This window comes from Plodia interpunctella, chromosome 5, assembly GCF_027563975.2.
Source record: "Plodia interpunctella isolate USDA-ARS_2022_Savannah chromosome 5, ilPloInte3.2, whole genome shotgun sequence".
Lineage (NCBI taxonomy): Eukaryota > Metazoa > Arthropoda > Insecta > Lepidoptera > Pyralidae > Plodia > Plodia interpunctella.
In genome coordinates this window covers 5,909,445-5,927,906 of record NC_071298.1, presented here as the reverse complement: position 1 = coordinate 5,927,906, position 18,462 = coordinate 5,909,445, and the positions used below count along the sequence as shown (strand labels likewise).

Sequence of the window (18,462 nt, the reverse complement as noted above, 5' to 3'; positions counted from 1 at the left end):
AATTATTATTTTACCTGAAGAAAAGGAATCAAGAATAAAGATATTTAGCTTATTAGATACTATTTGCACGATAGAATACCATTTGTCCTCAATAACCTATAATTTATGTTTATTGTTAGATTGTAAGAAATCATGTATATTTTACTTAATTTTAATCTCATTAGTATGTGGCCACCGTCCTATTCCGTGATGTTGGCGAGTTGTTACCGCTATTTTAGTCTGAATATAGGTTCTACTAACATAGGCACGTTAACGATTCTTGTCCATTATGTGTGTGCTGCATAATACTTGAAGATTTCCGATTCACTCTGGTTTGGTCTGGGAAAAGTCATTCGTTTCAAACAGTCTCTTTTGAATAATACAGGGTGTGACAATAGGTACAATTGTGTACCACGTAACCATGTAATCAAAGATGTTTATGAAATAAATTATGATACTATGCTATAATGAAATACATATAAAAATTGCAGCTATTTTTACCACAGCAACTTCCACATAATTGCATTTAGAGCTAATAGGTACAGCATTTAAAGACCACAGCCTCCGCAGATTGTATATTTAACAGTAACTGCACGTTACCAGCTTAGGTATTAGGTATTAAAAAATTATGTTGTAAAGTAGTAAGAAAAAATTGTGCTATTAGTAGCAAAAGTAAAAATGCAAACTTTATTACAGACCATTCCAACCAGTTGCACTGAGCATGATGCTGGCGTACTGGGAGCCCGGCTCGGACATGTCCTACGAGCAAGCAGTGTACTGCGCGTCGGCTGTGATCCTCATGTCGCTGTGTATCGCCTTCCTCAACCACCACGGCTCCTACTCCACACAGCAGTTCGGCATGAAAGTGCGCATTGCTGCGTGCTCACTCATTTATCGAAAGGTAAGCGAATTATTCAAATTACATTAATTACAAGAAGACTGATTTATTCATTAATTACCGATTTTCATATACACCTATGAGAAACGACAGTTCCCTCACTGTTACATAACACAAACTAATTCAAAATACAAAATAATAAATCAATAAAAACTGACATTATTTTCCTTAAAACTATAATGAGTTCAAAAATAGGTACTACGTAAATTGGATTTTATGCTAGTTCTACATCATTTTCAACAATTGTATATTCAATGAGGAATAATAAAGATATAAACTTACTATAACATAACAATTCTATTGAAGTTACGCTGCTATTGTGAAAGAAACACACTTTATGATAAATGTTTTTGATAACACCGCTGAATGGGTGTCTTGGTATCTGAGTTATGGAAACATGCCAAAATAATATTGCAACTTCACACAGGAAATGCATATTATACTTATTCTGTCTACTTTAGGTATGTAGTAGTCGTAGTAGTAAAAATATGCGAGTCTAATATTCTACTTATATGTATACTTTTTTATATGCTCTAATGTTGTAATAGGATGGAAAGCATAAAAAAAAATCAATTAAAAAATTCACTTTAATGTATAGGTAGTTTTATTTTTTATTTCAATTGTCATTTGTGAAACTTTACTATTATACACAAATTAGATAACATTTAACAAAACATATAAAAATATATACAGGTAATGCGCATGAGTTCAGGAGCTCTAGCGCAGACCACTGCGGGGCAAGTGGTTAACTTGCTGTCCAACGACGTGAACCGCTTCGACTACGCCTTCATCTACACGCACTTCATCTGGTTGCTGCCCCTGCAAGTCATCCTGGTCTGCTACCTCATTTATATCAAAATCGGTGTAGCTGCCGTCGTCGGCGTCATCGGCATTGTACTTCAGACTATTCCTGTTCAATGTAAGTTTTATATATTTGTTTTTAGGATAATTGCTTTTCTCAAACTTATTCCAAAAATTGACAACTTTATTATATTATTCCATCCAACTAGCGACAACTCAGCAATGTTTTACGGTTGTAGAACATTTAACAATCCGGTGTACAAAGTTGTGCATTTACATAGGTTGAGCAAATTTTATCATTAGTATCAAATTATCAAGCATTTCATCTGTATCTGTATTAAAATATACATGTGAGTTAGAACCTACTCTAAATACACAACAATAACTAAGAAGAACTTAATATCATAAATAAACCAATTAAAAATAGGTACATTATCAATAAGTTATTAAGTACCTAATAGAGAGAAAAGGCATAGAAGAAGAATAAGTCTGAAATTCGCTGAAATAACCGATGGTGAAATGCGCGATGGACTGTGTAATACGGGGTTTTGAACTTTGTTGTATAAAGTTATAAATATATTAGAGGTTTGTGGTATGAGCTGGCTCTATTTAGCCTGACTATTATTATTATCTTTATCTTACAGCATACATGAGTAAATTGGCTGCAAGGTTACGAATGAAAACCGCTTGCAAGACCGACGAGCGCGTTCGCATTATGGACGAAATCATAAGTGGCATGCAGGTCGGTAACTCGCGAAACTTAAATTGTACCTATTGCAAATATTTTATTGAAACACGCAAAGTTTACTCTAAATTTAACTACCTACTTACTAACTAACTAATCTTTCCATAACTCATAAATATACTTATATACTAATATTATAAATGCGAAAGACTGTCTGTCACGCTTTGACGATTAAACCGCAAGGCTAACTTTTGTGACCTGAAGTCAAACACAGGGTACCGCAGGCGGAGCTGCGGCAACAGCTAGTTTGAGATAAACCAAAGTTAGCAGGTTCTTCTGAAGTCACAGTTAAAAGTTGTCCATTAAACTATCTCAACTTGATAGTAAGTTTGTTACATATTTCGTTTTATGTTATAGGTTATAAAAATGTACGCTTGGGAGAAGCCGTTCGAGCAAGTGGTGGCCATTGCTCGCAAAAACGAAATAAACTGCATCACGTCGGCTTCGTATCTGCGCGGAGTGTACCTCAGCTTTATGGTCTTCACCGAGCGACTCACGCTTTACATCACGCTGCTTTCTTACTCTTTGTTCGGGTTCCAAGTCACTGCTGATATTGTAAGTGTCTCTACAGTATTAATATCAATGTCACTTTCATCTCTAATGATTCTTTGACAAAAAGTTATTTACATAATGACTGACCACCAAATGGCATCCTAGACCAACGGTCATTATTGACCATTGCAGAAAATTGCTGAACGTCGAAAGTCACTCAAGTAACAAGTATCCAAAATACCTGATGAATTAAAATTTCAAAAACTAGCAAGTAGGTATTACTCAAATTCCTAAAAATCACACGAGCACTATAAAAAAATACTTTTCAGGTATTCCCCCTGGCGCAATTCTACAACACGCTACAAGGAACTCTATCAATTATCATGTCGAATGCTGTTTCGTTTTTGGCAGAGGCTCTAATTTCTGTCCAACGCCTCGAGGCATTCATGCTATTGGGTATGTGAGGCCCCCGGGCCTCATGCATGAAGTCCAAACCGATCATTGCTAATAGACCAATACGGGTCCACAATATAACTAGACTCGTCTTTTCTACTATAATTAACCTTGTATATTTCAGCATGCCTTTTACACTTTGCAATGTCACCCTGGAGCACTTACTGTGCTATCCCACCAATGCCAATTGTACCCGCATGTGCTTCCTACATAAATTTATGTTAATACTGTAGTTAGTCCGAATTTGCATGAAACTGTGTTAGCGTTAGAGAATGTAGAATATTTTATAATTTATTCTAATCTTATGATGAGGGTTTAACGCATACTTTTTTCTTTTAAATACTTCTCTAATATTTTCCCCAAGGTAAGGACCCATATTCTTGTAAAGTAGAAGAGAAAAAATGAAATTGAATAAAAAAATAAACGTAGGTACGAATGAAGAGTGACATAAGTTATCTCATTGATCGGCATGATTTTCACAGGCGTTCCCGTTGGCGTCAATGACAAACACTCTGCAAGCTTCAATAGCCATCATCTTGCCGAATTCATTTTCACTTATAATGGAGTGTCTTGTATCTATACGTCGCATTGAGGCCTTTGTGTTACTGGGTACGAGTATACTACGTCCTAATTGGTGACATACTAGTCGTTCTTTTGTGTACAAACGCAATTTCGTGTGTTTACTGCTCCTACATTCGGTATGAGTAATTCATCTTGTCTTGTTATTTTACTAATATAAATGCATGGTGGTATGTAATTGGTTGTGGTATGTAATTCTTAATTACTTAAGTATTTATTTAGCATTTTCTTTATTTTCCTTTTTTAATTTAAGGAATACCTTCGTCAATATTCATAATTTATATTCCGTATTTATTTAGTACTTAGATTAGATAGGTACCTTTTCAAATATTATTGGTAATAGTGTTTAAAGTCGTATAAGTAGTTGGATGCTTTTAATCTAAATATTTACTAATATCTTATTCAATGTAAGAATATTATTTTAAAAAAGCACCCGAATCTTGTGTGGATGAGTAGTCTCCGAATTCATCAATCTGTCACTCTTCAACACAGCTCTTCAAGTAATTACATACCGTTCAGTGCGGTTTTGTCTTTTTTTTTTGTTTTTGTTGGTTATAATATAATATAATGTTCGCAATACAATAAACCTATACGTTCATATACCTTTGGTAACTCATATACGCATATCTTTATAATTGAGTTGCGCCACATATTAATAAACTTGTTTACAAACAATATCCATATAATATAAGTAGGTCAAACAAGACCATTATCAGAAAACCAACATAAACCCAAGCTCTAAGCTTTATTCATCTATTTCATGCGTTCGTCTAATTTTATAGGACTCTCCTTAACTTTCAATATGTACCAAATATATTAATGATAGGTATAGATAGACATCTCAATAGGTACATTATTTTACTAACATTCTCATAACAGATGAAAGGGAGGACCTACGCAGCGTGCCCGATGTGGACATCGCCAAGCTGGTGCAGGCTGTGGAAAATCAGAAAATGAAGAATTTGAGCGAAATCGATCTCCGGCCCAACACTTTCAAAAAAATTGACGAAGAAGGAATTTACAATCCCGGTACGTACCTAATAACATTATAATAATCAATATTTGTAAAGTGTAAAAACCTCATATTTTTTTATTCGTTCTAAGGTGACTTACGATTTTTTTAAATATACGTGTAATGTAAAATATTACTTCATACTTTACCGAGTCTGTAAAAAAACTCTAGTGCATACCACAAAAGTAATAAGTAGGCATTAACAGAGTATAATTGTCACAGCTACACCTGTTTCATAAGGTGTTTCAATTGAAATAACTAGGTATAATGCAATAAAAATATATATTATAGGTAAATTCAATTGAAACTGATAATTAACTTCTTTCTTCTTATAACTTATAAATATTTATAAGATTTTTTTATTATTTTTACTGTTTGCACAGCCGCTAACCTCTGTCTTATGTATTTATTTTTTCGCTTACCGGTTGATTGGAAATCCCTTCATGGCATAAGTTCACCGTTTATTGATTTATTAATTGTTAATGTGTTTAATTTGTTAATTAAAAAGTAACGACTTTTTAATTTCTGTAATTTTTGTATTTTGTTATGTGCCATAAAGATTTTTCAAACTTTTTCTAATTACGTATCGAAGTATACCTAAAAATATTTTAGTTACATATTATTCCATACAATAACTTATATGTATATAAATGTAAACATGCAATAGCTTGTATGTAAATAAGATGTAATGAGAGCAAGTGAAAGATAACTTTACTTTTGTTTACAGGTTTCGAATGCAGCGAGAAGGGTCTGCTGAGTCAGTACGGCTCGGCACCAGTGAGTCCAGACGTGGGAGTCATGCTGCAAGACGTGTCTGCGAGCTGGACGGACGACGGTCCCGTCACGCTGCGCAATCTTAACATCACCGTGCCGAAGGGCAAACTTTGCGCTATCATTGGCTCCGTCGGCTCTGGCAAGGTAAAAAACACGTGAGAATTATAGATCAACAGCGGTGCTTGCTGATTGATTACACGTGTCGATTAATTTTAGGAAAGTTATCAGTTAAAAACAATTACAACAAGTAAGTAACTATCGTTAATTAAGCACCAAAACTCAAACCGTAAATTTTTTGTAATCAATTGGTAGCGATTACTAAATAAAATTTTTGCACACTCGTTCTGGCACACTTCGTTTCTTTTTTTAGCACGGCTGTCAGTGATATTTTGAAATATTTGATTTACCAAATATTTTAGAGTTCGATCCTGCAACTTCTGCTGAACGAGTTGCGCACCGCCGCGGGCCGCATCCATCTCTGCGGGCCGCTGTCCTACGCCTGCCAGGAACCCTGGCTGTTCGTGGCTACCGTTCGACAGAACATTCTTTTCGGCTTGCCTTACAACTCCAAAAAATACAAAGAGGTATGCTACGACAATATATTCACACCGTCGATTGAAAATGTTTATTTTTTATGCCAAGGACGCAATATGTTAATATTAGGTATGATGCACAAACCTTAATGAATCATTTTATTTCGTGATACTTTCAGGTGGTGAGGGTGTGTGCTCTACAGAAAGACTTCCAACAATTCCCGCACGGAGATCAGACCTTGGTTGGAGAAAGAGGAGCTTCACTATCTGGTGGTCAAAGGGCTCGTATCAACCTCGCCCGAGCTGTCTACAGACAAGTAATTTATTAAATGATTTATGTCTATAAAATATAAGCGCTATCAACGGTAGTACTTAGTCAGCAGGAATATTATTTTTATCAAAAGCAGTTCATTGTTCTATCACGGAGATTGTCAAATATATCTCTAACAATAAATTGATCTTCAGGCAGACATATACCTCCTGGATGACCCTCTCTCAGCGGTGGACGCGCACGTGGGCCGACAACTGTTTGATGAGTGCATCAACGGATACTTGAGACACACCACGCGCATCCTCGTCACACACCAGCTCCACTACCTCAAGGCGGCTGACTACATCATCATCATGAATAATGTAAGCTTAGCACAAAACATTACTGAAGTTACCTTACCCTTTATTTTCTCCATGTACGACAATGCGAGTCCGTTTTTGCTCTAAATCTGTTGAGATGCCCAGTCAGCTTTTGTCTTACATATTTATATCTGCTAAAGTTTTCTATTTATTCTGGGTAATATTATAATATTAATTTGATAAACGTATGGAAATAAATTCGGCTTTGTAATTATTTGTTTACCATAATACAAGAAGGTATAACACACTAAATAAAAACTTTTTTCAGGGTATTATTGAAGCTAAAGGCACTTATGATGAATTAGCAAAAACTGGCAAAGATTTCGCTAAATTGTTGTCATCAATGCATGATGAGAGTGAAGAGAAAAAGAAGGAAATTCCACCTCCTATGTCCAGACGAACTTCTGCCAGGGTAAGTGGAACTACTAAAAAATATTCTAATAAACTAAAGCTTTTGGACTACTATTAACTAAAGCAACTGAAAAACTACAGGTTAATAGAGCCATTTTGATGAGCGATGCATTATATGATCACACATCGATTAAATAGTTATTGCAAGTTCTTTACCTATCTGCTCTAAATTATTCAGTTATCGACCACAAGGCGGCCATCATTGACTGAATCTGCTACTGGCTGCGAGATTCCCGCTCAGGAAATGGAGGAAGAGGAGCGGGAGTCAGGTTCTATGGGCTGGCACGTCTATGGCGCATACTTGAGGGCTGGGGGGCGGTCAGGAAGACTTGCTTTCATGGTCATCTTACTCATTATCGGGCAACTATCAGCCACGCTCTGTGACTATTGGGTAACATTCTGGTAAGTTATAATTCACGCATATTTAAAACCTATTTACTGATGTAACATAGTCATAAATGAATAAAGTGATATAAACACAATTACCTAGATACTAGATTTCCGGATTTTCTGGGTCACCGGATGTCGACATTATTATTATCCATGATTATTATGGCTTTATTTGATCGCAGTCGTCTATGATTTAGTATCACAGTTAAGAGCAATAATAGTTAAAATCTCGTCATTTTAGATTTTCATATTTCAATACTTTAATTAACAGGACAAACGAAGTCACCAGATTAAAGGAGAGAGAAAATAACACCACAGTCAAAGAATACGACAGACTCCCGAGCCCGCGGAACAGCACATTCAACTTGTCCAGCTATTTCTCTGGCATTGATCTCGGCCCTGGTAAATATCTTCTCAAAACAGTTTTGAAGGAGAACAATTGCGACTATTTGTGTGTTTTAAAATCTTCATAGCTTCTTCAAAATAATTACTTTGAAAAAGTCATTGAAAGTAAGAGGTTGGCGGCGACGTTTAGATTTCGACCTTGATAAGTATAGCCAGAAATGAAAAAAAAAATAAGACGTACTGAAACATCTATAAGTATTTCCACTTACAGACCTCGACATCCACGCGTTCATCGGGCCGCTGGACACAGCCCAGTACCTGTATGTCTACACGGCGCTAATTATCTGCTGCATCTTCTTCATAACGGCGCGCGCCTTCATTTTCTTCAAGGTCTGCATGACAGCTTCCCGCAATCTCCACAACGATATGTTCCACGCCATGCTGCGAGGTGTCATGCGGTTCTTCGACAACAACTCATCAGGTGACATTGAGCTTTTTGTGGTTCCAAAGGTTTTGTAATGAGAAAATTGCGTTGATTGTAAAAAAAATAATTTTATTACATTTTACTTTGTATATATCCCGTAATTTATTTATCTACAAGGTGAAAAAACAATTAAAATTAATCTTTAACTCATAAAAACTGGTAATAAATACCTGTAAAGAATATTGCAATTCATTTGCAGCAGTGTTGCCAATATTGTTCAAATTCGCAATGTTTCTTCCAATTTCAGTTATCCTGATAACTTATTTCATGTGTACTATTTACAGGAAGGATCCTAAACAGATTCTCGAAGGACATTGGCGCATTAGACGAACTACTTCCCCGGTTCCTACTGGAATGCATCCAGATCTACCTGGTGATGTTCAGCATCCTCGCACTGAACGCTGCAGCTCTGGTCTGGACTTTGCTTCCTACCACCATCATCCTGCTCCTGTTTTACACCATCCTTCAAATATACCTCAAGTCTGCTCAATCTATAAAGCGATTGGAAGGCACAAGTAAGTATTCAATCTACATTGGTACGGTCAATCACATCTACGTATCAATCGAAATTAAATTCATATCGATAAACGACTGTTGCGTCATATTATATCCCCCATCTGTGTATCCATTTGAATAATAACTATATTACATGTTTTTAAATTGGCTTTTATATGTAGGTAGTAAATACACGATAATGCAAAAAAATATCGAAAAATATTTATTTTAAAGTACATACTTGGAATTATTGTTTACTTTTGTCTAAACGTATATACAAAAATTCCTTAACCTATAAGTTCGATTCCGCTACATAACGCTACAGTACTGTCTCGTGTTGCTCGACTCTTACAAAGAGTTAAGATGTGTAGAATCGCAAATTAGATTGTGTTTTTGTATAAGAAAAAAAACTACGAATCACGAAAAGTCATAGAATAAAAGTTGCTCGTTTTAATTTATCCAAGTAGAATTTAGGAGGTTTTGCGTTTGATACCTGTAACCCTATATAAGTAGGTACGTAAGTATACCAGGCGTACAAAGTATAAACGTGTTAAAATTATCTATTTAATATCACATAAAACTGTTTAACAAAGCAACACATTATCGCAAACGATGCCATAACAGCGCATGATTATCACGATCATTGTCATTTATTACAGCGACTGCTGTCCAAAAGTCCAATTTATGCCTTCATACGATATTGAACATAACTACATGTAGTAGGTGACAGGCCTCACCAAGGTTGCGATCATAAAAACGAATGTTCCGGATTCATTCACCTCGACTTCTGACATTTACATTGTGGGTACTTAATCTCCAATCCTTCTGGGAACACAAGTATAACTTTGTTAACAACAAAGGGATGAAACATGTGACTGAAAAAATGCGGTATTTGATGTATGTTAATTAGTTAGTTGACTCAACAAAACTCGAACATTATATACTAAAGTATATAATAATATAGGACTATTTATACCGAAGTACCAACATATCCGTAGCCAAATGACAAAAACGGAACCCTTATAAATTCGTCATATCAGTCTGTCCGTCCGTATGTCACAGCTTTTCTAAACTATACTGTTGAAACTTGGTAAGTAGATAGATGTATTCTGTGAACCGCATTAAGATTTTACACAAAAATTGAAGGAAAAAACATTAAATTTGGGGGTTCCCGATACTTAGAACTGAAACAAAAAAAAATATTTATCAAACCGATACGTGTGGGGTATCAATGGTCTTCAAAAATGTAAATTAGGTTTCTAACATGGTTTTTTTTAATTATTTTTTTCTAAAATTATATTAGAAACAATTTTTACTGAATGTGGTAAAATGTGTCCCTCCCCCCTGTAACTTCTAAAATAAGAGAATGATAAAACTCAAAAAAATATATGATGTACATTACTATGTAAACTTCCACCGAAAATTGGTTCATCAACCTTTCATTCAATCAACGCAAATATAAAATATACAAAAACATTTAATTTCATAAACTTTAAATCTTTATCACGCCGATCTTGGCCGCTTTCTTATTCGTTGATTTCGTTAATTTTACTGAAGATCAACAACGAGGAAAATGTGATCATTTTACTTAGGCCTTTGGGAATCTAAATTGTTGCTTTGCAAAAATAATGGACATGAACTTTCAGCTCGAAGTCCGGTCTTCTCCCACATGTCGGCCACGCTCAACGGCATCAGCACCATTCGCTCGGCAGGCGCGCAGACCAGGCTGATTCAGGAATTCGACAGATTCCAGGTACCCATACCAAATAAGTAAATATGTTTGCTTTAATTATAGAAATTCAACGTCATCGAATGTAAATCAGACATGGCATTATCCTTGCCCTTTGTCCATCGTTCGTCGTACCTACTCTAAAAAATAATTTTTGAACTATCGTTTATAACAAGCAATCTTTCAAATTGAAACAAAAATGATATTTTCCCAGGACATTCACACATCTACGTGGAGCAGCTACCTAGCAAGCGGCGTGACACTGGGCTTCTGGTTGGACTTCATCTGCGTGCTTTACCTCGCTATTGTCATCATCGCCTTCCTTGTCATAGACAGCAGTGAGTTTTTAGGGTTCCATAGTTCTACAGACAAGGAACCCTTATAGTTTCGCCATATCCATCTGTCCGTCCGTTAATGTACTATTAGTACTAAAACGATGTAATTTGGTATGGTTAATCGCATTAAACACGCCGATAAAGTGGTCAAGTGGGAATGTTTTTTTTTTCATATATCCTATAGTGTGGAGTAGTTGTTGGGTAGGTCTTTTAAAAATATTAGTGGGAAGACAGTTTTTGGATTTAGGAAACCGTTCGTAAACTATTAAGTTTTAAAGAGCCAAGTTTCGTTATACCTAGTTAAAAACACTTTAGTAAATTAAATATTTGAAAAAATAGAGTGTTTGACAGGGCGATAACAGAATGCTCTACTATTTTTCATCCTATCTTACTAATATTATAAATGCGTGAGGGTGTATGTGTGTTTGTTTTTCTTTCACGCAAAATCTACTGGACGGATTGTTGTAAAAAAATGGTACACGGGTACCTATCACCTGGAATAACACATAGGAAACTTTTTATCCAGAAATTTCCATGGGAGCGAAACCCCAGGGCGCTGCTAGTATTTAATATAATAGACATCCATCATTAATTTAACTGCGGTGACCGCATTCATTTATATAGTGTTTTATAAAATCTTAATTAGATAAAATTATGCCTAATAATATTTTATTACCTACATCATTCGTTTTTAACTGAAAATGTGGCAATGTGTGCATCTGATAAAATCCATCCATGCAGCATCCATAAAGGTCACCCATTTGGCACCAAACTACAACCTATAATAGTCTTAAACCTAATTTAGTGCTTCTAGCCGCAATTAGAAACAAGGCCGTACTGTCAAGATTATCTAATATGACAAACTTAGAGCTTATTAGGTAACACAACGCCATCAACTCTATCACTAAACAGAAAATGTGTAATTTACGCCCTCACCCGAATTGCAGCTAGTCCGAGGAGTATTTGACCAATGACAATTGATAATACAGAACCTCCTGTGCATTTGGATATACCCTATTTATTAAACTGACTGTACTATTGCGAGCAAAGTACTTAGTTTAAATATATTTCATGCTTTTCTCCCTTTTACTACCATCTCCAAATTTCATAGCAAACCAACCAAACGAAATTTTGGTCAATAGCATCACCAACCTTTCCACTTTATTCACTCTCTGTACAAAAAGTAACTGAGGGGAACAAAATAACAACTAAAGCAGTTGAATTGACGTCATTGAAGAAAACACTGCGGATAAGTTTACCTACGCTTTGGAATTCACTAATAGATTTTAGCTATAAGTAAATTTTTCTTTTTGCAGAAACGATATTCTCCGGGAATGTGGGCCTGGCGATATCTCAGACGCTGATCCTGACGGGCATGCTGCAATTCGGCGTACGGCAGACGGCAGAGGTGATCTCGCAGATGACAAGTGTCGAGAGGATACTGCAGTACACGCACATTGAGCGGGAGCCCAAGTGGGAGAAAGGAGGTACGCTCGGATTGTTTCAAATGTCTTATTTTTTTATGTGACTATTAAAAAGATGTTAACGTAAACAGCTTTATGTAACAACAAAAGACAATGCCTTTTAACAACAATATCTACAATACGATGTATTCTGGCAGATTGGATAATAAAACTATTTAAGTTTTAGCAGTAAGTCGTAACTATGTTTTGTGTGGTTCTCACACATGTCAACTTTACAGCACGAGACACCCCACAGGGCTGGCCGTTCCAAGGTCGTATTCAATTCCGGAACTGCTACATGAAGTACACGCCCGAGGACTTACCAGTGCTGAAGAACCTCAATTTGGTCATTGAAAGTGGTTGGAAGGTGAATATCTTCTTATTTTTATATCTTCAGCAGAAAACTTATTGCATAACAGAAAACATCACATCTGTGATTCTGAGGAGTACCATGAACAATAATTATATAATATAAGACTTTATACCTTGATAAACTAATACTACATATTGTTTAATTGGCCAAAATATCAGTATCTTTGCTATTTTATTATGAAATTGACCACTACAAGAAATCAAGAATAAAGACATTTACCATTAAAAAAGTCTACTTTCAACTTTATCTGAAATTTAATATGCAATTAGGTATTTACTAGCGATGTTCTTTTTCAGGTCGGTATTGTAGGACGCACTGGTGCCGGCAAGTCGTCTCTCATCTCGTCACTGTTCCGGCTCGCCATCGTGGAGGGAGAGGTCCTCATTGACGACGTGGACACGGGCTACTTGTCGCTTCAGGAACTGCGCTCCAAGATATCTATTATTCCTCAAGAGCCGGTGCTGTTTTCCGCAACTGTGCGTTACAATTTAGACCCCTTCAATAATTACGACGACACGCAACTATGGAATGCTATTGAAGCTGTAAGTAGTGCTCATAAGTTATAGACATTTAGGTATACACATTTTACATATTTAACATACCTACCTGAAAATTCAAATTATCCAATAATCCAAATATATTTTATGAGAGAAATATATTCTATGACAGAACCTTAAAATTTCATTGTTGGCCAGGTTGACCTAAAAGCCGCGGTTCCGGCGCTGGACTTCAAGGTGTCGGAAGGCGGGTCCAACTTCTCGCTGGGTCAGCGGCAGTTGGTGTGCCTGGCGCGCGCCATCCTCAGGGGAAACAAGATCCTCGTGCTCGACGAAGCCACAGCAAATGTCGACCCTAAGTACGTTATATTATCCCACAACCCACGTGGTAGCATGTTTATAATAACTTAATTTAATCAATAAGTTTAACAATTACAGATATATAGATACTGTTCACAAAAGTGTTTAGTCATTTTACTCTACCTATAAATCTAACTAAACCTAAAACCTATTTTTCAGAACCGACGAATTTATCCAAAGAACAATAAGGAAGCGCTTCGCGGACTGCACGGTGCTGACCGTAGCTCATCGACTTAACACCATTATGGACTCGGACCGCGTGATGGTAATGGACGCTGGCCGACTCGTGGAGTTCGACCATCCCTACAAGCTGCTCGCCAACCCAGACGGATATTTCGCCAAGATGGTGAAAGAAACCAGTGATAAAATGTCCGCGCAGCTTCACGACATCGCCAAGAATACATTCCTTAGCAACGGCGGTGTCCTAGAATAATTAAGTTTCTAAAGTAGCAGTACGTTTAAGTGTTGTTTTCATTAAGTGCTCGAATATTCTAAGCTAGGTATTATTTATTTATTTTAGGAGAAATCAAAACGCAAATCTTTTTACAGCATACCCATTTGAAATATTGCCTCGTCTATATGCACAAATATACGTACGTTTTATAGGCAATGTAGCAACGAAATCATTATAAATGCCTATAAACTGAAGGCTACTTATAAGTTGATTTTGAATAGTTATTTTTGTTAACTAAACCGGCCGAATATGTGGCATGAAACCGCAAGTTTAAAATTTATTTGGTTTACCAGCACAGCGTGAGAAATATGACACAGTCGTATGTATCATAACCTATGTATTTAATTAAACATTCAATTTGAAACAAAGCTGAATCTGGAAAAGTGAACTTCGTGACAATCACATGTGATTACGAGCAACGTAAGAATGTCAATGTCAATAAAACTAACAGTATAATTATTTAACTATACATTGCATTACCTACTAGGTACCTAAGTAAGTTGATTTGCGATTTCAAATATTTAATTTACTTAATTGGCTGATTTTAAAATTCCATTATTGTTAAAAACTATTAAAGCTCTTACATTTGTATCTATTTCTTATATCTAAATATATCTTATCAATTTTGTTTTAATTTAAGTAACTGGCTAATTTTATTTAAGTTTTAAGTCTCTCGTATAAAGAAATATTTATGAATTTTCATTATACCTAGCTGAATTGAAAGTTAAAAAAAATCGATACATTTCTTGCAATATAAGATGGCACATGTTAACTACTAAATGGTTCAGTATTCCGGTTTACTTATTAAGAATTTAGGTAACTTAGTGTTAAGTATGTCCTAAGTAAAGCATTTAGCATTTAAGTAACTACTTATACATATAGCGTCGATATAGCTATATACTACACCTACGCGCGATTGGTCTTTATCGCTAAGTTTAAACCATACTGTGTTATTTATTCTATTCTATTTTGTATTATATTAAGACGGAACTTAGTTTTTATGAAAAATATTGTGAATGCCATACGAGGTACATCCTCAAACAAATATATTTTTTCTAACTTGTTACTGAATTTTATTAATATCGACTGTAAGCACCTTATAATTATTTATTTATACAAAACCCGTCGTGCCCGTCAACGGCTCCGTTCAGGTAAAACCATCTTCAAGAATCACACTGTTTATTGGTGAAAATCGCATGAAAATCGCAAAGAATTTATTGCAAACAGACAGACGCGGCAGATGATTTTATTTTATAATATGTAAGGATTTGTTTACCAAATTGGTAAGGGAAAGAATTTTTAACCAGTCAACCACCGGAAAAATTGGAACGATTTACCTTAACTACTGAATAAGTACGTTTATACATAATAAACTAAAATTAATATAGGTAAACTATTATACCTGAATACAAGTAAGTTCGTTTCCACTTCAAGAAGTATTCATTCTGCCAATCTTCTTAAAATTTGGCATACATATTAAAATACTATCCACACCTGAAAAAAAGAATATTCCCGTGAAAAATTCATTCACCCGTTAGTGTATAGTTACAAATATAAAGCGCACGCACGTTAGGAAACCTCTCATAAATCTATAAGGTGGATTTAAAAAAAACAAACTATCGCTGAAATGGTCATACAAAGTTCGTTATTCGTTATCAAATATCAGACAATCTAAAGTAGCCAGGTGAACACATTACACTTATCATTCATCTTCAGAGTACCAAATTAGCTACCTGCTTGTCCTCCTATCGGCAGATATAGGTACTAGATTATTAAGATTATTTATTATATCAATTTGTACATTCTATCTTCTGTGTCTGATATTATAAATACCTAAGAGAATACTTACGGCAGTTGCAGGCTGTACTTGTAAATAAAATAATCATGTTGTATGCGTATGCCTAACTTTATAATCATGAAGTCTTAACACATTATCATAGCTCACATAACGCGCTGTTGTAGATCTTCCTTTAGAATTTCAAGTGGCGTTTTAACTAAAAAATTTGAAATAAGTAGCAAGTGACAGAATCAAGTAGAAGGAGTTAACATAAATGAGAAAGGGTCAAGAAGAAGAAAAAGATGATATATCAGTTTATAGATTCAAGTTGTTCTATGATGGTCTTGACGCCGCTGTTGACGACGTCGATGCCGTCCTGGATGGCTGAGCGGATGTTGTCGGCCACGATCCTCATGATCATGGTGTCGAAGATGAGAGTGAACACAGTGATCACCGGGTTGATCAACCAGTCGGTCAAGATGTTGTCAGTCAAGCGCACGCGCAGACGACTGTAATAGATAAACCAGTTTTACTGTAAACTTGGACTTAATTCTTAGATTTGCTAGAAAACAAAAAAATATAAGGCATGCTAATTATATAACTTGGTTTCCATGTATGACTTACCCAATGTCAGTAAGAGAGAACTCTTGAAGATGGACCTCGTCGTTATTGAAGTCGATAAGGAGATCTACGGTGACTACGAATCTGTTCAGAGAGCCAATGATGCCTCCCGTGTATCTCATTAAGATTGAGTTCATTACTCGTACTAAGTATCTGAAGACGAACTAGAAAATAAAGAAATTAAAATTTACTAAATTAATAGTTACTTTCATACACTGGCATGAGATTATTTTTAAGTACTTAAGTAGTGTTATTACTTACTAAGACCACATTATAATACTTCGTCTTATGTTACTTCCCTGTATCTACTTGTTATTATGTTATATGAAGGACTTTCCTTTGTTACCAACACTAAAAGCAAAAATTTAAATAAGGATTCTACTTTTCGTATAGGCAAATTAGAAAAGTAATAAGAAATATAACTACCTACATATAATTGATGACATAAATGAGACTTAATTGCACAGGATGATCGGAAGATAGCAAGACCTATCCTTATATTCAGCGACTTGCATGAATAAAGGCTGAAAATTAATCTGTTTTCTGTCTTCACCTCTAAGTTGGTAAACTGCAGCCGTACTCTAACGCGCAGCATCTTGGCGAAGTAGTTGACAGTCTGGTCTCCGGAGCGGGCGACGTTGGTTAGACCGGTCATGTAGCCATCGTGGATCGTCAGGTAGGCGCTGTATGTGATCAGGATAGGCCTCTGGAAGTTTTGTCAAGTTTTAATACTAAGGTGGGATAAATCCATGAGAGTGACCAGTTAGCACAAGAGTCTAATAATCCTACTACAATAAACGGGAAAGTTTGTTACTCTTTAACGCGAAATCTATTGGGCGGATTGTTGTGAAATTTGATACACGGGTAGAATATAAACTGTAGTAACACATAGGGTACTTTTACCCCGAAATTATTGTTAATTTCGGAAATGAAGCCTCGGGGCACAGCTAGTATATAATATTATTTTAAAAATATAAGAAAAATTTTACTTACCACAGAAAATCCTTCAGTTATTTCAGGCAATTCCATAGGATCCAGACCATTTTCCTGCATGAAGGGTACGAGCATATGAATGGTGTTGTCCACATATTCATTGATGTCGGCTGATAAACCTAGCCCGTCCCAGTTGCGTCTAAAATGGGAATATTTTAGATTCAGTTTTACGTAGCTTTTTAGGGCACTACCCTTCTTTCCTTTCACCATACCATATTGGTATTAAGTCATCAGAAATCTTGCGTCTAAAAAATCGGACCTACTTATAATCAGTAATCAAAATCTAATTTCAATTCAAGAATGATAAATACATCCTGAATAGTTATATATTCAAGTATTATATTTGATTTTTATGCTATTAAATTAACTAAAAATTATTCTTTAATGCGTAAATGTCTGTCGCTGCAATATGCTGGAACTTATCCCACTAATTGCTGATTTTATAAATGCAATTAATTGCAATAGCAGTATTGAGGATAAATAAATTGTGTTTAATGAGGCTAAATTACGCAAACAGAGGTAATCACTACTTTTCTTCTGTGTCAGAGAAGTGTGATATTAATGGTAAACCTTAGAAAAACTCCGACGACTGTCATCCATATTGGAGTGGTCGAGAAAAATTTGATTTATTAATAATAGATATTTAAGGCCCATATGCCAGACTCACCCATCCAATGCCGGGGCCGCCGGCGGCGGCTTGACTGCTACATTTGCTTGCGCAGCTGCCACCAACACGGACAAAATCGCTGCGGTCAATTTCTTATTATTCATCTTCGACAGTGAACCAAAACAGAATCGGTTGTTTTCAAATTTCTATTAATTTATACCACTTTAAATAG

General features: G+C 35.7%; 2 protein-coding genes across 3 annotated transcripts in view; one reads left to right on the top strand and one right to left on the bottom strand.

The window, feature by feature from the left end:
* LOC128670105 (ATP-binding cassette sub-family C member 4-like) overlaps positions 1–15,295 on the top strand; it is a 33,625-nt gene extending 18,330 nt beyond the window's left edge. The window contains exons 3-24 of one of the 2 annotated variants that reach the window (XM_053745497.2): positions 676–880; positions 1,571–1,796; positions 2,323–2,420; positions 2,781–2,978; positions 3,851–3,977; positions 4,827–4,976; positions 5,687–5,877; positions 6,153–6,317; positions 6,446–6,583; positions 6,732–6,899; positions 7,165–7,308; positions 7,486–7,709; positions 7,969–8,099; positions 8,314–8,523; positions 8,811–9,041; positions 10,668–10,774; positions 10,965–11,088; positions 12,402–12,572; positions 12,788–12,915; positions 13,218–13,463; positions 13,617–13,777; positions 13,938–15,295. In XM_053745497.2, the coding sequence (XP_053601472.1) occupies positions 676–880; positions 1,571–1,796; positions 2,323–2,420; positions 2,781–2,978; positions 3,851–3,977; positions 4,827–4,976; positions 5,687–5,877; positions 6,153–6,317; positions 6,446–6,583; positions 6,732–6,899; positions 7,165–7,308; positions 7,486–7,709; positions 7,969–8,099; positions 8,314–8,523; positions 8,811–9,041; positions 10,668–10,774; positions 10,965–11,088; positions 12,402–12,572; positions 12,788–12,915; positions 13,218–13,463; positions 13,617–13,777; positions 13,938–14,211 (3,817 nt within the window). In that variant the 3' untranslated portion in view covers positions 14,212–15,295. Of the gene's footprint in view, positions 1–675; positions 881–1,570; positions 1,797–2,322; positions 2,421–2,780; positions 2,979–3,244; positions 3,372–3,850; positions 3,978–4,826; positions 4,977–5,686; positions 5,878–6,152; positions 6,318–6,445; positions 6,584–6,731; positions 6,900–7,164; positions 7,309–7,485; positions 7,710–7,968; positions 8,100–8,313; positions 8,524–8,810; positions 9,042–10,667; positions 10,775–10,964; positions 11,089–12,401; positions 12,573–12,787; positions 12,916–13,217; positions 13,464–13,616; positions 13,778–13,937 lie in introns of both variants that reach the window. The other variant, XM_053745496.2, reaches the window with a different exon arrangement.
* An 824-nt stretch (positions 15,296–16,119) lies between these two features.
* On the bottom strand, positions 16,120–18,450 carry LOC128670107 (uncharacterized). The gene is made up of 5 exons (XM_053745499.1): positions 18,291–18,450; positions 17,624–17,762; positions 17,184–17,336; positions 16,634–16,794; positions 16,120–16,518 (listed from the first exon to the last, which is right to left on the bottom strand). The coding sequence occupies exons 1-5, from the start codon at positions 18,392–18,394 to the stop codon at positions 16,320–16,322; spliced, it is 756 nt and encodes a 251-aa protein (XP_053601474.1). The 5' UTR covers positions 18,395–18,450; the 3' UTR covers positions 16,120–16,319.
* Positions 18,451–18,462: the final 12 nt, after the last annotated feature.

Bases quoted from the DNA above. Each gene is read 5' to 3' on its own strand.
- LOC128670107 (XM_053745499.1), bottom strand. From the start codon at position 18,394: ATGAATAATAAGAAATTGACCGCAGCGATTTTGTCCGTGTTGGTGGCA. The intron at 17,337-17,623 runs GTAAGTAAAATT...CAAAACTTCCAG, and splicing joins TAACTGAAGGATTTTCTGTG to AGGCCTATCCTGATCACATA. The intron at 16,795-17,183 runs GTGAAGACAGAA...TTTATTTTCTAG, and splicing joins TGCAGTTTACCAACTTAGAG to TTCGTCTTCAGATACTTAGT.